Source organism: Chelmon rostratus, chromosome 8 (genome assembly GCF_017976325.1).
Source record: "Chelmon rostratus isolate fCheRos1 chromosome 8, fCheRos1.pri, whole genome shotgun sequence".
NCBI classification, from domain to species: Eukaryota; Metazoa; Chordata; class Actinopteri; order Chaetodontiformes; family Chaetodontidae; genus Chelmon; species Chelmon rostratus.
The window spans coordinates 16,237,868-16,265,055 of record NC_055665.1 but is presented as its reverse complement, the minus strand read 5'-3'; the positions used below and the strand labels follow the sequence as shown (position 1 = coordinate 16,265,055).

At 46.2% G+C, this 27,188-nt stretch overlaps 1 protein-coding gene across 3 annotated transcripts in view; it reads right to left on the bottom strand.

Moving 5' to 3' along the window:
* Window positions 1-27,188, bottom strand: part of LOC121610946 (transcription factor HIVEP3) — a 39,273-nt gene that overhangs the window by 10,341 nt on the left and 1,744 nt on the right. Inside the window, exons 2-3 of one of the 3 annotated variants that reach the window (XM_041943277.1) lie at window positions 8,639-8,684; window positions 28-2,378 (exon numbers count right to left, since the gene is read on the bottom strand). In XM_041943277.1, the coding sequence (XP_041799211.1) occupies window positions 28-2,035 (2,008 nt within the window). In that variant the 5' untranslated portion in view covers window positions 2,036-2,378; window positions 8,639-8,684. Of the gene's footprint in view, window positions 1-27; window positions 2,379-8,638; window positions 8,685-24,177; window positions 24,276-27,188 lie in introns of those variants that run through there. The other 2 variants (XM_041943278.1, XM_041943276.1) reach the window with 2 other exon arrangements.

The following is a 27,188-nucleotide window of genomic DNA, read 5'->3' as shown; positions in this document are numbered from 1 at the left end:
TGCTACTGTAGGGACACATAAACAAACCTGAGAGGGCCTGGCTGTGCTCTGGTCTGCCTGGCACAGGAATGAGGCCTGCAGAGCTGCCTGACATGGCTACAGATCCAGGGCTGGGAGGATCCTCCTCCAGACTTTCCTCTTTCCTCCTCTTCCTCACAGCCATGGCCAGTGCTCGGAACTTATAGTGCATCATCATCTGTGGGCGATCCTCCCTGCATGTTTTACTCGCATCCCTTCTCTCTTGTTCTAGTGTTCGCTGCTGCCCTGGGCATATGCCCCTGTGGGCCTCGTAGCCTTCACTGTATTGGAAATGGACCCCACATGCTTCACATTCAAACAGGCTTGGACTCCGTTGCTGCTGTTGTTGCTGAGGCTGCCTGGCTAGTTCAGTGTCTCTGGCCGAGGAGGAGGATGTGGGACCGGCCTCCTCCAGCAGCAGCTCAGCTCCCAGCGGAACTTCTATGGCAGGCTGGCGCCTCAGCATACGCTGGGCATGTCCAACCCTCATCTCTGCTACCATTGCTTGCTGCTCATCGAATGACTGGCAGAGACGGTAACCCCTGGGAGACATGGTGCCAGAGGTGGAGGGCTCCTCTTGGCTGGTTGACGATGGCATTGAGTGGCTTCTAAGCAGAGGCACTGCTGACAGCTCCTGGGTACCTGGTGGATCCGCCTCAGGATTGTGGAGGTGCCTCAAACCACTGGGGCCAGGGGCTTCTCCCTTGGGATCGAATGTGTAGGGATCTTTAGGGGTGGTAAATTTGGGTGATTCCATGCTGCTCTTCCTGGACAGAGAGGAGCGTCTGGGCTTCACACTGTCAATCTCACTGGTGTCTACTACTGCTTCATTAATAGTGATGAGCTTGGTAATGTGTTCTATTACTTGGGTTTTGGGTACAGCAAAGGGAATGCTCTTGTCCTCTGTTCCTGAGGATGAGGAAAGTGAAGAATGAGGCTGCTGCTGATGGGGACTGCGCTGCTGCCCTCCCAGCCTTCCATATTTCCCTAGAATAATTTCTGCGTAGGTTTTGGCACTGGCACTGGGGGGACTGACTTGGGACAGGTCAGTGCTGCCTGATCCAGAGAAGTAGCCAGACTCTGTGCTGCCCTTACTGCCAGGGCCTAGGGAAGAAGATGAGGTGGAGAGGGAGGAAGGAGGGTCATCGGGAGAAGCCATCGGGCCACGTTTCCTTTCACTAAGCCTCAGTGCCAGCCTTTGCTTGACAGCCTGGGAGTCCTCAGGCCTCTGGCTCTCCTCTGAGCTTCCCAGCAGCTCCTTACCACCTTTCTTCTGTTGGCCCAACATCTCCTTAGAGGATTTTCTATGCTGGCCTGTCTCTTCCTCAGACTCAGTGCTTTCTCCCTCTGTGTGTTCCTCGGGGTCTTCTCCAACACCACTGCCCTCTGGTCCACTCAAGCTGGGTTCATCACGACTGGACGCCAGGCCTGCTTTAATGCGATGGGCATGGGACTTGCGGTGCTTATACAGGTTGCTCTTGGTTTTGAAAGAAAAGCCACAGGGGGCACAAGGGTACGGTCTCTCTCCTGTGTGTGAGCGAATGTGTTTCTGAAGAACACTTGGCTTGGCACATGGACGGCCACAGTAAGTGCACACATATTTCCCTGGTTTGGGGGGTTTCTTCTCCCCTTTTCTGGGCGAGCTGACCCCTTCTGGGCCCTCTTGGCTGGACTGAGATGGAACCCCATGACCATGCTCACCCCGGGTCGAGGAAGTAGATGGGAGGGATGAGGTTGATGAGGAAGCTGGAGAAAAAAAGCTGCCTCCTGAGGGACCTGCGGTGTCTGAATGCTGCCATGCTACTGCTTGCTGCTGCTGTAACCGAAGCAGAAGGTCAGTGCGTTTGGGTTGGCGATGTTGCAGGCGGCCCAAAGCTCTGTGTACAGGACGAGGATTAGGAGGCTGCTGGGGCTGCTGAGGTGGACAAGAACCTAGAGAGGATTCAGCTGTTACATGCTGCTGCTCTTGCCTTCCCGAGCGCTCCCCATCAGCCGGACGGCTGGGCTCAGCCTCCATAGAGTGGGGAGGAGGCCTCAAAGACACACAAGGAAGGGCTCTCGGAGCCTCATGGGGCTAACCGCATGGCAGCAGAGAGGTCAGAGGCAGGGGAACATTGATAGACTAAACTGTAAATCACAACGGAGGGCCTTTTTCAGTGTGGGCCAAAAGTTATTCAAGAGGACCGAATGAGGCATCATTAAAAGGTGCCCTGGAGCTGCATGGATGCAGGTAAACATGGATCATCTCTTTGAACAAAGCAGCTCTGCTTCTGTCCAGCTCCAGCCATTCTAAGAGCCCTCCCAAGGTCTTCTCTGCATCTCCTTTGTTGGTTGTAAAGAGCGTTGGCCGATCAATGGGTCTAAAGAAACACAGAAAAAGACAAGGAAGGACAGAGTTACAAAAGCAGAAACATATTAATACATTTATTAGATACTTATGAGGCTTGCTATAGTATAGCAACATGCAATAACAATATTCTGTAGTTCTCTTTCCCCCCTCTTAATGCTGCAATAAAGACAGAGCAGCAAAACAAAGAGAGGTAATAAAGAAAGGTCCTGCTCTGCTGAAAGAAAGAGAACACAGAGAACCTTATGAAGACGACTTAGGCTTCTTGACATCTCCAAAAAGCCTGCCACGCAGTCTAAAAAAGAGTTATGTCGGCAGAGTAGAAGGCCAAAATCATTAGTGTCCTATTATCAAACTCACTATTAAAAATTACCCCACGTATCATACTATGACAAATAGGGTTACATTTCCTGGTGCAGTGTTGAGTGGGGTCAGTGCTGTAATGAGAACATTAGCAAGGTAATTGCATCAGCAACATGTTATTGCTCTCATCTGTCCTGGCTTCAACTCTTAATAAGCAGATAGTGTGCAGGCAGAGGCACACATACTGTAAATCTATTAAGATGTTACATGTTAGGTCAGGATGTTCTGTTATTACGACACTTTCAGAAGACAGTGATCTTAGCACACAGGTATTTAGTATGTGCATGGCCACATACTGTATCAACACTTAAACTTTATAAAAAATGAAATGAAATAAAATGAAAAACTCCTGTCTACTCAAAACAGGCATGTCCGACCCATAACTGGCCAACTCTTCAGAGGTCAGAGCAGCTCAGGCCCAGAACAGGCACCAACAGACCACAGTGTCAGGGCAAGGAGTCAAAACAAATGTTGGAAATACAGCCTATGCTTATCTGATCTGGCACTAAAGCTAAAGGGGGTAAATGGAGGGGTGCTGTTTTCTAGTTGCTAAAGGGACTTGACAGCAACTGGGTTGCAGCCTACGCCCCTCACACTCACTCACAGCCACCAGGGTGCAGTGTTTATGAGGGGCGAAGGGTGGCTGCTTGTTATGAAGCCTGTTGCGAAAGGGTACTGTGAAAACTTTTATCAAGATAGATGTATTGTAATATTTCCCGCTCACACACTACCGCAGCACTGTGTTTATGAGGAGCCAAGTATAGCTGATCGCGGAGACTTGAGGGTACAATGAAATCTCCTCTTTTATCAAGATGTATGTTCTGTAATATTTCCCATTTACTGCGAATCCTGCACTCTGTCTCAACTTGAGACACGGGATTCTTGTATCGCAGCCAATCAAAACACATTCTGGGAATGGATGGGGCCAATCATAACATTTTCACTGAGCAGCCATGCCCAACCGCTGACAGTCCCAGCACAGGCTCATCCAGAGTATCAATCATCGCCTAAGACACTGGCAACCCCCCGACTCTGTCAGACTCTGGAGATCAGAGCTCACTGAAGGAGGACGCCGTGTTCACCTCACAACTGTAGATCTCTGTGATGGTGCAGACAGCGTACACCACCTCTGACAGCCAAGAACATGCCAGGAGAGAGGATAACAAGGGAGGAGGGTGGGGCAAATGTACTGAAAGGAGGCGAGAGACAGACAATGCAGAGATTTTCTATAATATTAAAAACATGCATATGAAGTAGGAGAGGTGGGGACGAGAGAAAAGACTGAATCCAGTGGCTGGAAAAACAGGCCCAGCAGAAGCCGGCAGCTTAAGGTGCCAGTGGTGGCAAGGCAGCACTGACAGTTTTTTTTTAATGAGCCACACTTTTGCTCTCTCCGTGTGTCTAAAAAAACACTGTGCACAGTCAGCCTTTATTAGAGCTGGTTTACAGTGGGGGAAAAAAAAGAAAGAGAATCAGTCTTCCTCTTGGAAACAACTTGACACATTCTCGGCTCCATCTCCACGTTCCCCCACATCTGCTGAGGGCTGATCATCTGTTTAGCGAGCGTTTCTCCAAGCAGACCAACGCTTTGATTACAGCAGATTTTTACCATCAACACACAATAATTAGGCGGCACAACAAACCGAATCAACACCATTAAAATTCACTTCTCTGTCTTCATTTGCCAATCTTCCACCTTTTTCAGCTGGGCAGGAAGACTTGCGTATGTGGCGTCAGCTATAACTTTTTCTGACCTCAGCTGTTGGGCCAGAGAGACGCGTAATTAGAGTTATGGGTAAATAAGTGAGATCAGGAGGGAACGGAGCTTACAAATGAGTTATACATCTGATCCTGACTGAGGAGTGTTGTTCCTCACACATCCGAACTGGAGAGAGAAAACATAGATGACGATAAAAACAGTGCACTGGAGGGGCACCTGGAGAGCGCAGACCTCTGCCAAGGCCAGCAGCCCACTCTTCTATGATATGCAAATCTGCAACCACTGTATATGTCTGGATATATTTTCAAAACTAGCTGAAGCCTCATCATCTCAGCTGTGCAATTATTATGCAGTTTAATTATTAAATCTCTTCTCATGAAGAGTTATGTTCAAACATTTTTTCATATTTCTGGTGGAGTTTGTTGCAGACAATTCACATTTGCATGTGAGTAAGAGTATAAGTAGTTGCATGATATGTGTGTATTTATGTTTGCAGAGCCACACCTTAATTTGAGCAAAAAGCATTGTCACAATGGTGGTGATGTCACAATTGTACTTCTTCTCCCATGAAACCACTGTAGTGCTCCATAGCGACTGCTTTCTCTATTAAGACTAAGCAGCTGCATGTGTCGGTCACCCCAGAGGATTACTGGCACTAATGAAAGTGGATTGTGATATGGAGTCATCATATTTATACAATGTGAATGAAAGTGAAAATTATTTGCATATCCGCCCTGTTAGCCACTCAGCTCCATGGATGGGTAAAATGTAAGTAGGTCTGGGTGTGAAGAAGAAGAAGAGGGTTGTTACTGTGCATGGAATATAGAACAATTGCACAGGAGGGGAAGCACAAAGAGCAAGACAAATCGTCTTCCTCAGCCTGCCTGTAATAAATGTCTTTGTTCATGTAGTTGGTTATCAGAGTGTAAGTTTAATGATCTCTGGCGTAGCTGTTGATGCAGCCCTTAAACAGGGCGATTAGAAGGTTTTAAGGTTGGGGGGAGCATTGCTTACATTATTCATGGCAGTCTAGACTGCCAGCTCTGAGCGGGGAAACACACAGTCAGGGCCTTGCCAGGAAGATGAGGGAGAGGAATGCCAGAGTCTAGCCTACATTAACTGAAACACACACACACCCACTGCACATACAGTGTACAGTACTTCTCTCCCCAGAGCTATACTCACTAACACACAGCAGCCCTAAATCTACTCTGACACATCTGACCAACGACTCAGCTGCAGTGCCCTGAGGTGACCTACCCTGGTTCCAGTCAGCCAATCCTCCTGCTGTTTGACGAGGGGGTTTCCTTTCTCATCATCCTCATTCCATGGAGATGACTCGTTATCAGCGGCGCCTATTACGCATAACGCTTTCATGCACCGCTGGCTTGTACAGTATACACACCAGCAGCAATCATTGGTGCAAAAGATATTAGAATGATAAGGCCTGTGACAAAACACACAGGTTATATAAATTTGTCTAACCTTATTGACGAGGGTGGGGCAAGGGCGTTCTTCACTGTGCTCTATTTTTAGGCTGAGGTGCGAGCAGGAAGCCACTGATGCAGCTGTTATACTGTGGTATGGTCTTTTGATTGGAGGTGTCAGATCAAAACCACGTCGCCAACGTTAGCAGCAGTGTGCAAGACCGTGAGAATGTGAGCATTTTACTCTCTCCCCCTCTTAGTTTTTCCACCTCCGGTCCATCTTGACCCACTGTACAATAATTCACAGAACAGTCTCCTCATGGTGTAAGCTGTGATTTGTTGTGTGAGCTAGTTTCTGGTGTCTGGTGCCTAAAATGTGATTAACAACTGGTCCACAGAGAGGAGAGAATGAGTGAGGAATGTGTGCAAAGATGTGTGCGAGTGTGTACATGCAAAGGGGGCTTTGTCAGCAGAAACAGGCACTGGTGCAGGTACCCAAGGGAGCCCTGACACAGGGTAGAGATCACACTCCGTATCTTTCACACACACACACACACCACACACACCCACATGCTGTCACACACTGTCACACACTCTCTCCTGCCATCGTCTCTGCTGTGTCTATTAAGTCCAGCAGATACACTTCTAAATCCCATAAAACAAATGTTTAGCTCAATTCCTGCTCAATAAGTAGTGCAGGAGCTTTGCAGCAGTTTTACAGTTAAAACTTCATTATCATGCACAGGAGAGTACGGCTGACAGAGTTTGTGTTCATTTCCTCATCAATACCCAGACGTATTCATGCAGCTGGTAATGACGGATAAAAATATGGGCTAAACATTAAATTACCTTGTGTCCTGAGAACAGATAAACCCTCTTAAGTGCTTTTTAAAAAATCTGCTGTCATACCCCCCCAAAACACACACACATACACAAACACATGCACACACACATCCCTCTCTCTCCCCGTTCTCTCTTACTGGCGGTAGCCTGGTGCAGGTTCCCATGGAAACCAGCCTACTCTGAGCAACGGCAGATGGAGAGGGAGCTGGAGGTCTAAATTTATCTCCCAGCATCCTTTCTGACTACACGCACACTGGCAGCAGGAAGTGAGGAGGGGAAATGCTTGGCCGCTGCATGCATTGACAAGCTGGCATGACCCTTGACATCTAAACCTCTTAGAGTGTCGACGGGTTGATATCGCAGCGGGCAAATGCAAACAGTAGCGTCTGTGACAGCTTGATCTGCAACAGTCATATCTCATAGAGCATTTGATGCCGTGCAAGAGGCTCTGCAGCATTCTCTAAGTATAAGGTAAATGGAAAGTTAAATCACAGTCCTCCTCTGCCACCACCAACAAAAACAGAGCTGCCAATCAAACTCAAGCCCCAAATCCTAGAAAGTCACACTATCCAATCACAGAACCACAGCACAGACCAGTTTGCTTTGATAGTAAATGACTGGAAAAGAAACCCTGAAGACAGAAACAGACGCCACCTCAGAGGCCAAGAGTCACACTCACCCAGGGATATCACTGCTGTCAGTAGGAGCCTCGCGCTAAGGAGGACGCCGTCTGAAAAAACACCACATACCAGAGCTCTCACTCACTCTCTCTCGGCTCTGTGCGGGACGCATCAGGAACGCTGTACCTCTGAGGCGAGAGGGTGTAGAGGAGGATTTCACAGGGCTTTGATAAGACTGGCAGTTCACAACCGTCGCCGTGTTCACTTTGATTAAACACAAGCCAGTGAACTGCGGGTCAATACCGGCCTTTAAATCAAACATGAGCTGCATGGCAGAGCCGGGAAGTGCACACCTCGACGGCAGGAGAAGATTGCACTGAGAGCTTTAATAATACCTCTGGCAGCGGAAAATCTACTCCTTTGGTGACATAATCAACTGTAAAAACAAACTGACCACAACTTGGGCTAAATTGCAGGTTGCAGGGTTTTCCATCTTTTTATTTGCGGCCAGGACCTTCACGGATGGAAATCATCTTTTTGTAGCCACTTAGTTTGTCAATTTTAATAATAGGGTCCAAAATCTGTCTCAGAGGGCTTTACCTCTGATTGGAGAGGAGCTTTATCCTTAGACCCTCGATTCAGACAAGGGGAAAAAAAAAAATCCCACAAAATGTCCATAAATTCGGGAAAAACAGGAGAAACCTCAGGCAAGATCGACAGAGGCGGGATCTCTCTGCCTGAACGGGCATTCGGTAGGTATACTGTACCACAAAGGAGACTCCTTCCAACTTTAATTAAATCTGTGAATTACAATCCTTGTATCATGAAGTCCATACGTCTCAGTGACACCCGCTGACTGCTAAGAAACCTCAGTTGTCCAGTGAAAAAGAGTCTTTGACATTCACATAAGAGACAAACTTAAATCCTTTAACTTACAAAATACTTCTCTGGGTGCTAAGGTGTTGCATTATAAAGAACCAAAATGACAAATTTGCTATAATAAACTATAAAATGTATAAGTCCACACACTTTGCTGCAATAACTAAATAGCTAATTTTCCATAGCTGACAAGTAGAGTAAAAATAAGGAGAGAGAGAGAAAAAAAGGGGGAAAGACTGAGGACAGAGGAAGACAGAGATGGATTTAAAGACGAGAGGAAGACAGACAGACAAAGAGACAGAGAGAGAGAGAGAGAGAGAGAGTGAGGGGAGGGGGGGGGGGGGTGCAGAGAGAGAGAGAGACAGAGAGAGAGAGAGAGAGAGAGAGAGAGAGAGAGAGAAACAGACAGAGTTTAGATTACCTGACAGTGCAGTCTGGTCTTCCCCCTCAGAGACGCTTCACAGGCACTGTGAGACAAGCAGGGAGAGCCAGAGAGTGAGAGCGGATATGACTGTTTGAGTGGGTGTGTTGCTGAGAGAGAGAGAGAGAGAGAGAGAGAGAGAGAGGCTGGGGGTGAGGCAAAAAAGAGTGATGGAGAGAGAGAGGGAGAGAGGAAGACACTAAATGAATGTTTCCACTGTACAAATGCAAGGGGAGGAGGAAGATGCGGTAGCAAGAAGAAACAAAAAGCGGCTCATATTGCTGGAGCGCGAGCAGCATCTCAAAGAAATCGTGCCATCCTCTCTGAAACCACAGTAACAGCGTCACTTGTCACGTTTCTCACTGCTAATGCGACCATCGTGGCCAGCGAAACCAAAAACATCCACCTACAGATTTGGGGCAGGAGCATCCGCCGCTGCCTCTTCAGCTCGCACACACTCAGCGGCGGTGGCACGCTGCCGACAGATAGGATTACAAACAGGTCTTTCATGGGGTTTTCCCCTGTAACGCAAGCCCTGGAGGCGATTCCTTGCAATTATCGCCTCCTTATCGGCAAACTTATGTCACTGTAGTGGCGGTTGAAGAACAGCACAACAACAAAAACAGCGGCCCTGTTCCTAAGTGACAAACCCGGTGCCTACATGAACATGCCTCGTTTACATAAATCCTCCAGCTTCAGCCAGAGTGGCACTGCGCTTCATCTGTAAATGAATTCCAGAGTGGCATCTATTCAAGCAAGCCCCCGCATTACGCAGAACTCAGGCTAGGCCTATCAGCAGTGCAACGCGGCCGAGAGAGGGAGAGAAACAGAAAGAGAAAGAGAGAATTGAGAATGAACGGAGGTCCTGCTGTTCCATAGAGCCTTGCCTCATTGGCAGAGCACAGGAAGTGTGAGTCACACACTCTAAAATAAACACGCTCACACAGCGACGAGCCGGCACACAGAACGAGCGGGTGGCTGGGCTGCTGATCAGAAGGCAGGCAGAGGGAACATGGATCCTCACAGGCCAGCAACACGTGGTGGCCTGGTGGGACTCACAGCCAGATAATGGGATGGGTCGAAAGGGAAAGAGGTTTCTCTTCTTCTCTAATCGCTCTGTTATGTGTCTTTTTTGTTTTTCTTTTCAACCTCATCTACCATACACCTGCTCATTCGCCTCTCTTTTCTGCTTCCCTCTCCTCTTGTCATGTTCCTGGATTGTCCTCCATATATTCTGTCTCCTCCGCTCTGTGTTTCCTCCATGACTTTATTTGGTCCCAGTCAATAGGAGTGTTGTTCAGGACTTGGTGATTACCCCTGGCTCCGTGCGGCTGCTGGCTGACTGCTGCAGGGGACTGTACTGGCCTGATGCTGGTCGACTCTCACAGGCTGCTGGGTTCGCTGGCCCAGGCGCTGTATTGTGTCTGCCTGAATGTGCTCATTGTCACCCTTTACAGCGCACACCTTCTATACTGTACTTCCCTGTGAGGGACCTTCACCCATCCGTCATCCCTTTGTCCTCTGTTCCTCAGACTGAGGGGTTCTGATGGGAAGGTGGAGGGGGGGGGGGCAGAGGCCCGGGAACAAAACTGCCACTGTGCCGATGATTGACAGGAAAGTTGCTCTACACAGACGTGACGATTAGCGAGGCAGAGGACCGGGCTGCAGACACACAGTCTAGTTAGGAACTACAGAGAGCCAGAAGGTTCAACAGCCCTGCAAGCCACAACAGAGAAGATAAGAACTCTGACGACCGGGAAGTGCAACGATTGTCAAGGTGTAAAAACGAGCTTTCACAATGCTATAATAAATGGTAACCCCACTGGCCCTAAGCAAGTCAGGCTCACGTTATGAAAAGCTGTTCTCATTTATGGTAAATGGAAACAAGGGCTCCCCTGTGGTATGGTCACATAGGCAATTTCATCCATGCAACACACCCCTACCTATACAATATAACGCATATGCAAGCAACACCTAAAATGCAAACATCATGCTTTATAAGAAACTTCATGTTGTTTTGGAGCAGACACGGACTATAATTTAGACCAAATGAGTGGTTTGGGCATTTACAGACAACCATACAGATGACATATTTTTGGACTTTCACCCCATAAACTGCAGACACAGGCAGTAAAACAAGCAAATTTGGGAGTATTCAGAGAGGGTTCTCTCCGTTCTGAGGGCAGATTATTTCAGACGTGTGGTCTTCCAGTAAACTGACCCCCGTCTGTCCATATAACTGCGGTATTATGACAGAAACGAAATCCATTTAAAGAGGGAGCCCACCTAGTGTATAAAAGCCACCGTGGTCCAGTATTGCTCTACCTGTTTATGTTTGGAGAAAAAAAAACCTGGGCTAAATGTAGTTGTATCATCACTTCATTCTCACCCGCCACTTTAAAATGGAACTACAGAAAAGTTAAATACAACTTATTTGACATGACATTTAACCACACCGCCTTTCTCCCAAAGCACAATAATTTCAGTTTGACAAAAGACTCTCTGTCTCAACTGGAAGACACCAGTGTTATTGAGCAGTAACTACTCATATACACAGCCGGAGACATGTCCAGATGTTTTTGATACAGGTGCCAGTATACCTATGATACTAAAAACGCTTTTAGCAGTGCTGGGGCCCGGATCTAGGGGTGTCAGTGTCAGTCAATTGTAGACATTCGTGTTTCCCACTGGATGAATCCTAATGACCCTGCTGATCCCCTGATTTTTGTCTTAGCACCACCATGTGTTAATATTTGTTGTTTTTTTGTGTGTAAAATATCTCAGCCATCAACTGGATTTCCATCATGTCCCCCCTCAGGATAAAAACTTTGGTGATCAAACACCTGCAAGATAACACTCCCATCAGCCTCAGCTGCACTTTGTGTTTGGCGCTAATTAGCAAATGCTAGCACGCTAACACACCAAACTAAGGTGATGGACATGGCACTTGCTTTGCATGTTAGCACGCACCAGTGCGCTTATGAGAGTACTCCACCAGTTTAGCATTACACTCCTTGTTGGACTCATGATGGACTGGCCTGTATAAAACACAATTTAAAACTACCAGAAACATGGTTTAAATCAGGAAACATCTGATCAAAGAAAGCCAAGTGAAAAATCAAAAGTAATCGGTGCCAACTTTCACACAACCCCATGGAGCTAAAAAGGCTAACACCATAGACTAGATATTAAAACACATGTAAGTGCATCTACACAAAAATCTAGATATAATACAGCTAGTGGAGAGCAGTCTTAGCAGTCTATGCAACCAACCGGCCTGCTAATGGAGTCGAGCATGCTAGTCTTTTGTTAATGCCAATCGATAAGTATCCTCAGCAGATGTGATATCTGATCCTGTAAAACACTGAAAGACTGACCACCCTCTGTTTCACTCAGCATCTCTCCTTTTTTTATCTTCAGGGGTTTCTCTGCCTCTCTTTTCTCTATTTCTCTGAGACACACAGAAGTGCACAATTCCCTCTTTGCAGCCACCCTCTCCCCATTTAGTTCTCAGTTTCACAGCCTCACAACACACTCTCATTATCTTTTCCTTTTCCATGGTGCTAGGGCATTAATAAGCGCCACTGTCTTTATAAGAGGCAAAGCAAACTTCATGTATATTATGAGGAAGGCTACCAGGAAATCACATCTCCAGGGTTGCTGTGGGTAGTGATTATGGGACGTAGCCTGGCCCTGAGTAAAGTCTCTGATTGGTAAGTGATACCATATATAGAGCTGATATATCAGCAATTTGCAACCGTAGTGTAAACCCAGCTATTATAGCTATACAGTATTAGTGTTTTCTTAAGCACTGGTTTTGATTCACTGCTGCAAAGGCAAAATGGTCCCCTCACATGTAACAAATGCATTTGGGACAGTAGCTGTGAACAGTTACTGTAACAGATGTGAAACAGATGCTAACCGTCTCTGGACACCGAACATCAAAACGCAGCATGAGCGGTGTGCAAATGAAATAAAAGAGTGACAAAGCGGGGGGGCTGGTGAGGGGCGGATAAATATAGAAAGAGGAACTGACATTCTCAAAAGCTGTCCTCCCTGCACCCACAAGTTTCACTGATGCGTGGACGTCAAGATCACAGTGCAAATTCTCCCACGCAGCTTACTGTACCCGGCGTTCACTGTCGGCTGCTTCATGTTTGCTCTCTCAGTCATGGTGAAACTGAAAAGAATGAGGCAAACCTGTGCTCACTGATAACTATACAATGACACAACATATTACTATGAGAAAAAAAAATCCACCTGGGGTTTCACCTTTTATTAAGCAACTGCATGCTGCGACCTGAGTTTTCAGTCTTTTTCGGTGGGTCAGAAAGTTTTACTATCCAACAATGAAAACTTGATTTTGCACATGCATTATTCTGCACCACAGAATTTGAAATCTGCCTCGACATGCTGGTCAATGGCAACTGATATTTTTGATTTTATTACAGCAGCAGTCACTTTGGTGCTGTCATTTTTGTTTTCAGTGAAGTTATCTATTTTTCTATGAAGTCACCCATGTGGATTCCTCCCCAGTGATGGGAAAGCCTGTGCCAGTTCCTCTTTCTGCAGCTGCTGTGCCACATCCTGTGTTAAGCTGCAGCAGGTAAAACAAGCGCCGCTGTAGTACTGTGCATGACCCGGCGCCATGCCTTATCAGCACATCTCAGTAAGCTGTGACTATGTTAATTTGAGCTGTTAAGTTGGAGCTGCTGGTGCTTTCAGCGCTGCCTGCACAAACAGAGACATGGGGGAAGAGTCAACAGGTGGAAGCTCGGCCTGAGTGTGTTCAAACACGAGGACCAGGCCGCGGAATGTATCAACACGGCCTCCGTCCCCGCCTCCCTCTCCCTGGCAGAGGGGCACCCTTCTGATCAGGGAGTTTACTCAAAGCCGGGCCAGTCCAAGTAATTGCTACCCACAGTGACAAACAACTCCATTCAGCCTAAGTGTCGGTTTACAGTTTACGCTCCCTCCTACGCTGTGTGCCCCCGCTGCCCATTCTGCCCGGTGCCACGCTGCATTAGCGGCCTGTCAACAGAGGCACTCCGGACGCATCAACGCCTCGTCAGCTACGCTTCAAACCCGGTGCTCATATACAAACGCCGTGCGCCATAACCCGTCTGTTTATGTGTTTGTTTCTCTGAAAGTGGAGGTGTGGGTGAGGGCATGTGTTAGAGAGAGAGAGAGAGAGAGAAAGAGAGAGTGCGAGACGGAGAATAACAAGATAGAGGAGAAAAACTGTGGAAATGCGTGGGAGAGAGAGACAGAGACATGGAGAGCTCTTGTATATGGTCATTTTGTGTTCTCAGTACATGGCTCTGACGTGCAGTAGTGACTCTATCTGCCAACTGGAAACTTAGAAAAGGCTATCAAACGCGTACGCAATGTGCAGCCTATATCTTGAGACTGCAGCTCTGGGGCTAGTGAGACAGCTCATCAATCACACACGACAATCAAGTGCAGCTAAAACAGTCTCATAGTAAATCTGTGTGTGTGTTGTGAAATGCTGAATCTACAGAATACATCAAACTGCGCTGAAGGTTGCTTCCTGCATGCATATACTGTAGGTTTTTGTGTTTTTCTCTCAAATAATTAAGGATGACAACACTGCAGAGGGATCCGGTTCTTGATTTTTTTTTTTTTTTTTTTGCTGTACTTCCATTACATTCCCGAGCCCCCTAAACCCTAATGTTCCCAATATATCCTCTGAATGCACCTTTAAAGCGTCGGTTCATTTGCAACAGAACATATTTTCTTTCTGATCTTTCGTGGTGTGTTTCTGAAAGAGAAAAGTTGCAAATTTTTTTTAAATGCAACTTTTTAGTATTTTGAGCCCCACGAACAAAATTCAATTTACCTTCATTATACAAATAGATAAATACTAAAAAAACTTGTTTGATATTTGGGTGAACTGACTCTTTAAGCAGCTTCATAGTTACATAAAGTTTTTTTCAACAGTCTGGCAGTGTCTGCTTGTTTTTACATTTCAGCTGCATGATTATTTATAAAATGATTTTAATTGTGTCATCAACTGGGCGGAAATCTGAGGCAGTGTAACATATGATAGATTATTGAGAGCTAAAATACAACACAATCTCTCATGGACACATTAATTATTACTGTGCAGTGTGGGGTAATTCAGCGCAGCGAGATATGAGGAGACTGCAGATCATATCAAGCAAGGCAGCAAGAATGCTCTTACGTGTGGATTTGAAAGTGAGTGACATTATAATCGGATTGCCCACAGTAGAAGAGCATGTGAAAAAGCATTCTATTGCACTAATTTTCAAAATTCAAAAGTCTAAAAAGTCAGCATTAAGAAAAAAATGTATAAAATATTTTGCAATATTGGGCGCTATGTGAATTTGCACTGATGCACTGAAGATTTGGTGAGACTCAAAATGTTAAATCATCCTGCTGCTTTCACAGTGCTAATATTATCTTTACAGCAACAGTTGTCAGTAACAGAGCGCTAAAGAAACAAAGCCTTGGTGTCCTGCAAACACAAAGTCGAGAAGGATTAAAATGTCAAGATGAGTGTCAATACCTGCATGCTGCTTAGTAACAGGAACACATGCACTGGTGTCCGATTTCTCCATCAAAACTCTAACTACAAGGAAATCCAGCTACTGCGAGAAGAAATGATTTGCTGTACCAAAAAGGTATTTTGTTCCGAGGCAGAAATGTGTCAGTATCTGCGTTCGTTGTTGCTGGAGGTGCAGTCTCGTCTAGCTTCTCGGGAAGGCCACACACAGACCACACCGTCTGCTTCCACGGGAACAAACCATATTCCTGCAAACACACACTGTTTCTGAATGAGATCGAATCATGCCGTGCATGTGCAGTACATGACACGCACATTATAGATGGACATTCTTCTCTCCCCTGACCACCCAGATCGTTCAGACCGCTCCGGAGAGTAAGCCAGCCCGAAGGTCACATGACCCGCGCTGGGGGAATCAGCAGTGCATTCCTCCAGCTGTCATCACCTCATACCGTAACGGTTAGGAGAAACCTGACTCCGAAAGCCGGCTCGCCACCTCTCTTCCCGCCTCTCCCGCCAACCCACTCGTCTTCGGAGCTGCATCCTCCTGCCTGCGAGCCTGATCATTTGAATACAAAGCAGCGAAACAAAGACGTCCTTAAAATAGAGATGCTGTGGCTTTCAAAGAAGCACACTGCAGAGACACGGCAAGAAAAAAAAAAACGGAGAGAAAAAAAAGTGAGATGGAACAAGAGAGGGAGAAAGACAGCCAGATGAGCGGGCCTATGGCGAGAATGTGAGACACTGTATTGATGTAGGATAGGTGGCTGGGTACATTGATTTCCTGTTAGTTCTTGCCTGGTTACGTACGGCTGATTTGTCATCCAATACAGTTTGAACTGCTGTCTCTGAACGTGCCCAAAGCCAGGCTTCACTAGCCTCTCTGTACGCATATACATTGGATCATTATGTTACCTCACAGAGTGTTTCCCCACCGGGAGTGTTTGCTGTAAGAGCTCTGTCATGCCAGGTTACGAGATAACACTGCAGTGTAAGCTCAGGTGCACCGTTTGCTCACCTCAGGACTGCACACTGGATACCAAGCACTCGCGTCAGGAAGCAAATTGTCTTTTATAGAGGATTGGATAATACCTGAACCTGCTGCAAAATCCACAATATAACTGAACCTTAACATGTCTGTTAATGTAAGAGAGGTATTTATTATTAGGTTATCAGCTACTTTTCAAAGAAGTGAGCTTTTAATGGTCATTTCTTTATAACCGACTGAAATCAAAAAGCTTTATATCAGGGCTGTGCCCAATAGTTTGGAAGCTTCATTAATAATGTTGACATTCAAGTTCTAAGTCAACATTCGAATGCTGCACAGATTTTGTTTTTGCGTGACTACTCATTCATTCTCTACTCACAGGCTCCACTTATTAGAACTATTATACTTGTAGGATTGTTCCCAACTCTTAACTCCAGAGCGCTGCAAAGTCCAGAAGTCCAAATTAATGGAATGGCATGTATTCATATGTTTGAGGATATTTTTTACTTTTTTTATTTTTAGGGTGATGACATCATAAATTATGACTACAGATAAAGCTTCATTCAAAAACCTCAGCAGAAGCATCTTGCACAGCTAATTGTTTAAATGTACGTATTCAGAGCTGGAGATGCAGCAACATGCCAGCTTTTGTGGACAACGTATTTTGAGAAATACATTTATTTGATAGAGTTAGATGAGAATATAATGCCACTCTCACATCCGTCCATTAAATATAAGACTACAGCCAGCGCATCATTCAACTTAGCACTAAGACTGGAAACAGGGGAAAAAAGCTAACTTTTTCCCAGCTTAAAGCTCACTATCTAACTGGAAAACAAACAAGTGTATTCTCCCAAATCTACATCTTTAAGGTGAGGAAAAGTTTCACACGGCCACATCACTTTGTGCTTTCATGTAATGGCAGCAAACTGACATGTTTTCATTTCTTCTGGGGAGAGCATTTGTACCATGGAGATATTCAGGACACTCTTTTATGCATCCAAGGACAGGTTTTCTGACAGAGTTACATTTTTGTTGATGGAATTTGAACAGTTTTCATGCTTTGATTTCGCTGCCTCTGTGGTCAGCGGGCTCCAATTCAGCCCTTTTCAGACGATCGAGCTGCGCCTCGGAGAGGGCCAAACACAAAACAAATTCTCCAGATTCACAAAATATGACAGAGCTGACTTTAATATGAAATTGTATTTGTATATGTATGAAAACATATTAAGTAATTGTCCCTTTAACCATCAAACACACTGTGTAATTGTACAGCTTGCCGTTTAATGGGAATAACTCCATCCTCATTCGGTGCATAATTTCTTGCGTTGCTGAATTGCCAGCCAAGTGAAAACACACTGATGTTTGTCCAAATAATAATACTTTGAGCTCTGAGTACAATTTTTTTCAAGCCATTAAAAAATGCTGCATGGTTCTGATTCTGTTTTAAATTTCCTCCATTTATTAGGTTAAATTTCCTCCATATTCCCTTCATGATTAACAGTCTCGTCTCTGGAACACTGAATATGTAAATCCACGCTGCAAGTGATATAAGCAACAAGTCACTAGAAGTCTATTCACTTCCTTGAGAGCTGACCAATAACAGAAATCTGGATGGTGTGTGTGATTAACAAGCTTGTCAGCTGACTTACTGCAGTCAGCAGCTGTAGATTCAGACAAGTTCGGTCAGTCAGCTTCTCCTGACAGATACAAAATTAGGCTGATTGCGTTCAATCAAAACTCTGCAAGAGAAAACAATGCTGGGAGAAGAGCTGCGTCTGAAGTGGACGTTTTTCAGCTTATGTTTAATTATTAAAAGTTAATTCATTCTTTCAAATCAAGATATTTAACAGCCAAGGCTGGTATTGTTTTCAAATTGTGAGTCTGTGTGTGTGTGGGTGTCATCAGGGCAAAATGTGATCAAGATGTGGGGCAACTACCACAGCGGTGTCTGCAGGGGTGGGGGTCATTGGACCCCTCCAATCCATCAGGTACGACTAGAGACTATCTCAAGATGGGATCACAGCAGCCACAACACTCAATATCAGTGTGTATGACGCAATGGAAGCATGAGAGAAGTGAGTTTGTCAGGTCGGGTGAACTGATTTACTCAATATGCGTAACTTCTAACCCATGTCAGCACTGACATACATACTGCAAGTGTTTTTCATTTAGTACAAGGAATGTACAATATTAAACACGGTTAATCATGAATGTAGAATGTGTGATTATTGGCAGGAGATCAATGATCAGTTGTCTGTAAAGAACATGAGCATTTCCATCTGTCTGTCTGTCTGTCGCAGCCATGCAAAATGCAGTCACAAAACTTTACACGTGTGCAGCCGAGAACAAAGTGAAGGCTGAGTTTCGGACGGGTGTGGTCCAACCCTGTGACAATGTAGAAATGATTACAACACGACTATCATCGTGTTGACGGGTGTCGCAGCTCGCATGGTGGTCTCTAGTTTGACTTAAATATGATGTAGAATTCTAGAAAGTACTGAAAATCCAGGAGAACGATATACAACATGATACGTAGGAACAGCTACAGCAGAGGCAGGTACTGCAAAGCCTACAGCAGACAGAGCAGCAGCATCACTTTCTGCAAGAACAGAAATGTGTTTATAGACCATTTAAATAGCAGATGAGGAAGTCATAAACTTGAACCCACAAAATTTAAACAAATGGCAAGATGTGGCCTCCAGTCAGCCGCTAGACCAAGAGTGGAAATCTAATCTAAAGACCACGAAAATCGAATCTGGAGACTGTCATGGATACCTTTCACTGCTGAAGCAGTCTGACTACAAATTGAAGAAAACTCAAACTGTGCACACCATCAAAGTTAAGCAGCATCTGCAACAAAGTGAAGAGCAAACCCCACAGCTGAGTTTGTCAAGGAGCGAAGGAAGCGTAGATCAGGACTCTGCATTTCATGGTCAGACACACACACACACACACACACACACACACACACACACGCACGCACGCACTAACTGACACCTATCAAAACACAAACTGTCACTAACACAGGCAAAATCACATTTGGCAAGTCTTGGCAGACGTGGTCTTGTCAGCCCACAGTTTTCAGTCCCCTCATTGTGGTCTGGCAAGACTCACGAGTCGTGCGGTTGGAAGAGACGTCATTTCACGTAGGTTGCACAAAGGATGACGGACAGGTCTCGCCATCACACAGACGTCAACGTAAACTGTTTCTCACTTTAAGGGATCAAGTGGTGGAAAACAAGAACATAATTCACCTGTCAGGCTTCATGTCGGGTCTGCTAAATTCGACTCCCGCAAAGAGTATGTGAAATATATACGCACACACACACACACACACACACACACGCACACACACATATATGATAAATTTCAAAGTTAAGAAATGTTTGTAAAACATTGTGCCAATTTAGCAACTATGTGGTACTCTAGGTTAGGCTTAGATGGTTAGGGTTAGGAAAAAAATGTCAGGGAACCAATCAGAGACAAGTAGAGGCGGAGCTTCACGGAATACATATGGAGGGAAAAAATAAATAACAGTCTTAGTTTGTTCTGCAAGCATGCTGACATAATTGGCTCTGAACACAAAGCAGGTCATAAACCAAAGTGCTGGACAAACTAGTGCTAAGAGAAGTCATCTCTAGATGAAAACTCATCACTGAAATCAATGCAATTAATTATTTAGGAACAAGCAATGTCTGGACAAAATTTCATGACAAACCACCCAAAAGTCTGGCCCAAAGAACCACACTGCCCTACCCTGCGAGCGTAGCTAACAGCACCTGATGTAAGATAAAGAATGAAAGTAAACACATCAATAAATATCACCCTCAGATTAAAGGCCTGGCGTTAGAGGGACAGCATTTTTGAACGTCTTTACGCAGGTTTGTTTGTAGTCACAGACTGGAGCGCTGAGGTCTTGGCCGATGAGAGGCAGAACACAATGAAACACAACGTTCACTCTGAAAAACTGCACGGAGGATAATCTGATAACACTGCAGTTACACAGAAAAGCAATAAACAGTGCATTATGCAGACTGATGGGAAGAGACGCTGATACTCTCTGCAAAGCAAACTGCAGGTTTCTGAGTTTTTCGGCCGCACTCGAGCAACAAAGGAGGAAAATGTCAGAGCAGGCAGCCGAGGAGAGAGGAGCCCTCTCTCCACCCTCGCAGCCACTCCAAAGCCATCGAGCCGCCATCCAACCTATGACTGGTGCTTCTGTAATGCCGATAACAAATGACCAATCACGCACATCGAAACACACGACTATGACCAATGAAAGAAAGACTGTTGCCGGCTTAGAAACAGGGACAGCTCGCTCTCACAGGAGTGGGGAGGCCATCCATCGCTGATAAAGAAACATTATACTTTCACACTGGCACAAAACTCTCCCGTGGAGTTTAGCTCAAAAAGTTAAGTCAAGACTTACTAGCTTGATACATTGCTTGTCATAAGGACAATTTTGAACTCCGTAATCGCGCACAGGGCATCTTTTTTCTTTCACCCCTGCAACAATGTGTTTGTGTGTGACTAACCCTCTTTTCGCTCAGAGACAAATTGATTTCTCCACTCTAAACCCTCCACCCCCTCCCCGCCTCTCTCTCCAAAACTCTCACTGGGGTTTCTCCTGATCTCCCTCTTCTGTGTAATTTCGGCACTCCCACAGTAATGGACACCCTACTCAGGGGCAGTGAGTGGGAACCGAGCCCCGCTGCTCCAGCTACTGCACTCTCAAAGAATCCTAATCAGCCTCTCGGATAGCTACCAACATGCTAGAGAGGGTCCTGGAGAACAAGGGGGGTTGGAGGGAGCTGAACCCTCTGTCTGCTCCGCTGGGACAGCTCCTGGTCTTCCCGTGGATGCGGGTGTCAGAGTGAAATATGGCCCGGAGCCACAGATGCACCCCCCTCTCCTTCCCCCTCGCCTCGACAATGGCCCGGCAAACTGTCAGCTGACATCGGGGCGAAAGGCGGGTCCTCGGAGGACGAGCGCGGTGCCATTAGGCATATTAGAGGTGCGGCGTGTTGATGAAAAGTCAAAGTCTGCAGTGACTAAGCCGGGGTTGCTCCCAAGCACTGTGCTGACAGTGCAAAGCAGGGGGAAAAAAACAGGGGAGGGGGTGGGGGACTACCTGGGCGCAAACAGTGGGACTGCTGACTATTTGAGGTTGTTGAGGACAGGGGAATTACATAATATGAACCACTGTAACACCTCCCACTGAGGAAGAGCATCAAACAGCTATTCTCTGTCCCTTTCCCCAAAACATACAGCACGCCACCATGTCTTTCAAAGGGCCTTAGTTATGGCTGTAAATCTTAATTCACATCAAGGTTTATCATGCAGTTAATTTGACTTCACTCGATAGAGTAGATTTCATGACGCTGGAAAAGCAGGTACAGTGTAGAAACTGGACTGACAGGTGGACCTTTTGTGCAGGGCTGTCAGGTGTTAGCCTCAACTTTTTGCCTTTATTCTGCCTCTTTCCTCAGCTTCACCCACAATCCAGCCCATCTCATCCATCCTAAGGGTGGTGAAAACCTCGGCTATAGCATCCAGCCGCAGACGATAAACACGCATGCTTTTTTTTCCATCACCTGTTTATTTTCTCAGTTAGGCTGGGTCAGCCTGTGTGACGCAACGTCTGCCGTATCAAACCAGCTGTTTTCTCGACCTTCCATCTGTAACTTCCCGCTGATCGCCTGACTGTTAATCTACCGTGACAGTGTGACAAATGTGACACTAGATTACTTCACTAAGGCTGCGGCACATTGTGGAGCTTGATCCTGCCTGAGATGATCTGCCTACTGTTGTGCCTTTTGTTTGACTATGAGGTTGGTGGATGAACTCAACAGCAGCAGCAGTCTGCCTCATCGAGGATTATTAGGGTTTTCGGACACACGTCCAAATGCAGTTTTGTCCTTGAATCGAGAGTCAGTAACACAACTGTAAGACTCCAAGAACTGGAGTGCAGGAGGAGCCGGACCGACATATTTGCAAAAATGCAGCAACATTGACAATCAGACATTTATTTGGAGGTATGGTCGTGAAAGTGAGCGCACCTGTCGCCAATAAGCCTTCAACGAACCAGAAAACTGTGTCTGCACAACGGGTGAAAGTGTGGTCGGTCTAAGCTGAAGCAGGAAGTTGGTTTATAGACTGTGATGGATGTCTGCGGAGGCCAGTTTGATTTTTGAATTGGAATTTACATTTTGCCTTTCGCCTGCTGCTGCAGTATTGTGATGTGCAGTTTTTCAATTCATCTTTTGGTCTATGAAATTCACAAAAATTGTGAAAAAAGCCCAAGATGGTCTTTAGATGTCTTGTTTTACTCTGACCAAAAGTCCCAAATTGAAATTTACTGTTTACTTTAAAAGTGTATCACATAGAGAAACTGCAACAGGAACCAGAGAATGTGGAGCATTTTTTTAATTATTTTTGTTTGAAAAATGACTAAAACAACTCATTGATTATAAAAATAGTTGCTGATTATTTTTCTGTTGATCGACTGATTGATTAATTGGACTGATCAGTTCAACCTTCCATCCAAGCTGCTCACAGACTTCAGATTCAAGGGATGTGGACCACTGGAATAAGCCTCACTGGCAGACTGTTGCTTTCTTTTCTCTCTTCCAGTCACTGCTGCTGTTTTCAAAGTTCCTGTCTCTGAGAAATTATCAAATGGGGAAATTCCCACAAGTGTGCTGAATTTAATTAGCCATGCGTAAAATGTTTCTCAGAATCATTCCCCAGTAGGATTTAGCAAGAGAACCGGTGTGCTTTGCAAAGTTTGTGGATACACTTGGTGATTCTGATTGGTTTTTGGCGATCAAACCACCAGGAAGGGCTTTTTTTTTCCATCTCTTGCAGAATTTCAGCGGCCTATGAACGACCTCTCTGCTGCCCTGATGTACAGTAGTGCAGAGAGATGGGTCTGGCAATGCTAGACTAGAATGATAGACAGGCACTCTGATTTTATTAAAGTACACTGGTAGCCTGTGTTCTGTCTCGACCAAGTTGTTTGTAGGAATGCTCATGCAAATATTGACCTTCAATCAGGTGAAACAGACGCCCTCCCTTAGGGGCTGCAATATGAAGGCATCAGCGAAAGCATCATAAGCATAAACAGTCGTGGAATATATACATAAACATGCAGAGACATACCTGCACAGTGTACACAAACACATCTTGTGTCAATAAATACACCTTCGTTTGCAGTGTGAACTGACATCAAATGGATGACAACTGCAAAACCTGAAGCCGTTCAAAGGTAGTTGTAACCTCAAGCAGGATGTCAGCAAAGCTTCAGCAGCATCGCAAAACCACAACAAAAATGAACAGTTCTACCCCGACACAACACACACAGACCGAAATCTGTAGAGTTTTGTGCCCTTTAATGGGGTGAGGAGCAAATGACCTTCCCAAGTGATGGCAGTCGACCACACTCCTGCATAATTAACAGCATCTAAAATGAGGTGTTCTTTATATGACCTTACCTGACAGTGTCAGGGCACAGCTTGCCTACAGGGACTCTGCGGTAAATAACAAATGCACATGCGTGTGTGCCACCCACAGCACACATACAGACCAGCCTCCTCTTTTATATCTTGTTTCAGATATTTCGTATATTAGACGATGGATCGTACTGCAGGGTATGGCCCAAAGGATAAAAAAAGAGGAGCATGCCTCAGAGCCCCCCACAAGCCAACACAACTCATAGCATGAAAGCACGCCAGGTAAGAGAGCGTTCCTCAAGGCTGAACACGGTACACCTCAGACTGACAGCACCATGAGAGAGACAAAACACGAATGGCTGTTCCACGGATTTCACAGGGCTTTTAAAGAGTGCAGCTAAAGGAGGGGGTCCAGGGGTTAGTTCAACTGCTCCGCTTCAGTGACGGTGACATGGCTGGGGAGGATTGTGCTGGAGCATCGCCTGCTGCCTTGATTTGCTCTGCAGATCCGCGGCAGGGTTGGAAGGATTTTCCCCCAAAGCTCTCTTACCCTCCTGCAGAGCAGAAATCCCCTCCAATCCTCCCTCGCAGTTACTGCAGGGACGTCTTACACTCTGAGACAAAGGACTCCTGAGAGGAGAGGAGAGGAGAGGAGAGGAGAGGAGAGGAGAGGAGAGGAGAGGAGAGAAGAGAAGAGAAGAGGAGAGGAGAGGAGAGGAGAGGAGAGGAGAGGAGAGGAGAGGAGAGAGGAGAGACGAGAGGAGAGGAGAGGAGAGGAGAGGAGAGGAGAGGAGAGGAGAGGAGAGGAGAAAATAAGAGAAGGGAGGAGATGAAAAAAGAAAGAGAGGAAATGAAAGGAACTGAGAGGAGAAGAGAAGAGAAGAGAAGAGAAGAGAAGAGAAGAGAAGAGGAAAGGAACTGAGAGGAGAAAACAAGTGAGGAGAGAAGAGGAAACAAGAGCAGAAGAGGAGAGAAGAGAAGACAAGTGGAGAAAAGAAGAGATGAGAGGAGAGGAACTGAAAGGAGAAGAACAAAGGGGAGAGGAGACAAGAGCAGAAGAGAGGAGAGGAAATGGGAGGAACTGGGAGGAGAGGAGATGAAACAAAAGGAGATGAGAGGTAAAGAAACAAGAGCAGAAGAAGAGAGAAGGAGAGAAATTGGTTCTAGATAGAGGAAAAATTAAGGAAGCCTGTATAAGGACATGCTTAAATATCATGAGAAAAGCTTATTTGTACGTAGTCATGGAATAAGACAGTGCAGATTGAGATCCTCACGGAGGAGGACGAGGAGAGACACGGCAACGGTGAGACACATTTTGGAGGAGCCGAGACAAAGCACGAGTTACCTTTGCAGGTGTCAGTTAATCAAAGATTAGTGTGGTGAACAGACACCTGCAGACTGTGATCTGAGCACGTGCAGTGTGTGTGCTTCGGGGTGTGGTCTCAGAGGGGCATCCTGGGACCCAGAGAGAGCTGGATCTGGAAGAAGTCGAGCCCTCTCGCCGTGAAATGCAACACCGCCTCGCCCGCCTCGCCGATCAATACGCACACAGGGCCTGCATCTGTAGCTAACACAGAATCCTTACTCGAGAGCTTCGCCCCCGGAAGGTGAGGTTCGATTCCTTCGCTCAAACCTGAATATCCACTAACTGATAAACTACTGCGTGTGTTATCACCTTCCTCCCAGCCGGTCGTCAGCCTCTCCCGAGCGTTACACAAACCCCACCAACGGGATCCTGGCCGAGCCTTCTCCAGACATGCCTGTGGTGAGCAGCGCAGCGGCTCACACTCGCTATTACACAACGCTGGTCACTGCGGAGAGTGAACACCTGCACAAAAATGCCCTCCACTGTTGATACAAGAAGAAAACAGATTATAACATGCGCAGAGGAGAAGAATAGAAAACGTAAATCCTGTCAGAGTGACATATTACGGCCGAGTTGGAGCTGTGATTAAACTATTTTGAGGGAGGAGCGCCATCTCAAACAGCAAACCCCTCGACATTCCACTTGGCCACCAACTGTGCAGAAGTAGCAAATGATTAACTCTCAAGGAGGAAGCATTTGAATGAGCGACCCCCCCCCCCCCCCATATAACATTACATAACCCGGGCTGGCTGGCTGGCACGCATGGGAGCAGGCCAGGCAGCCACACTAACACACATCCAGGACAGACTCTCGCTCACTGGCAAACACAAGGAAACTCTACCTCCATTGGAAGGGGCAGCCAACACGCTGGCCCGGGTGAGAGGCTGAGTGGAGGCCAGACACCGACAGACAACCTCACCCCCTGACGCACACACTCACACACACACACACACACACACACTGACTGATACAAAAGCAGACGAGGCCACAAGACTGAAAAACAGAATCTCAATAACAGATCTATTACCTCTACATTCCAAAGCAACTGAATGCAGCCAGTAACATTATTAGGCTAGTGGGGCATTTGTGAAGTTGCCAGGCTGGCACTCCTGGCCTCCATTTTGCTTTGTGTGTGTGTGTGTGTGTCCAAAGTCGTGTTCCTGGATCACTCTGCTCTCCCAGCACTACAGTGGGTCTATTCTTCTCGGGTGCTTCAGAGAACAGGATTAATGACCAGCCGCAGGGACGTGAAAAGGTTGTGTCCACCAGCCACCAGGATTATACAGCCTGGGTTTGTGTGTCACAATGCGTGTGTGTGTTTATTTCACTTCTGGGAGACTGACAACAGTGCAATTCTTCTTCCACGTTCCCTCAAAGAAAACAAAACTTAAACATGCTCATGGATACCATTTTAATTCTGCGTGTGATCTTCAACAGCCATGCATGAAGCAGAACACAGTGCCAGCATCACAACAGCCACGCCGACGACTTTCATGTCCAGGGTTCAGACTAAACTGCAGCTCTTACTCGGCGGGTCATCCCCTGATCCTTTGCTCCAGTGTGTCTGCGTTAATCAGACCTGGTTGCCTGCAGGAGGTGTGTCTGAGGGCCTGAGCAGGAACTCCACCCGACAGTCAGCGTGCCACCTGCATGGTTGACTCAGTTTGCGAGGTATGGGGAGAGGCTGCCAGGTGAGTGTGTGTGTGAAAGTAAGGATATATACGTATATACTGTGTAAGGCGTTGAGCAGTTTGGTGCTCACTGGCATGTTGTGTTGCTCGTGCCAGATGCATACAAACCTGCCAGAGTGACTGACTGAAGTCTTCAGTAATCAGAGTCAGTGCTGACAGAAAGATACGTTTGGCTTATATTGTACCTGAATGAACTCATTGCGCAAGTCTACAGCTCTGATGCTGAATACCAGAGCTTTCTGTAATGGACTGGCGCTCCTAAACTGTTGACTGGTATGAAAACAGGTTCTGCAGCTACACGGTTAATACCACATTCACTTCCAGCTTTTAAAACATAGCAATTATTCTTAACAAGCCGCCTTCTAACATTTCAGCCAAGTTACAATGGTATAAAAGCATCAAAGTAACTCGCAGCTTTTATCCCCATCCGCCCAGAAACCATAAATGGCAGTAAGCCCCGAAGCCCAGATTTTTTTTTTCACCGATCAAATGTTCCACGATGTC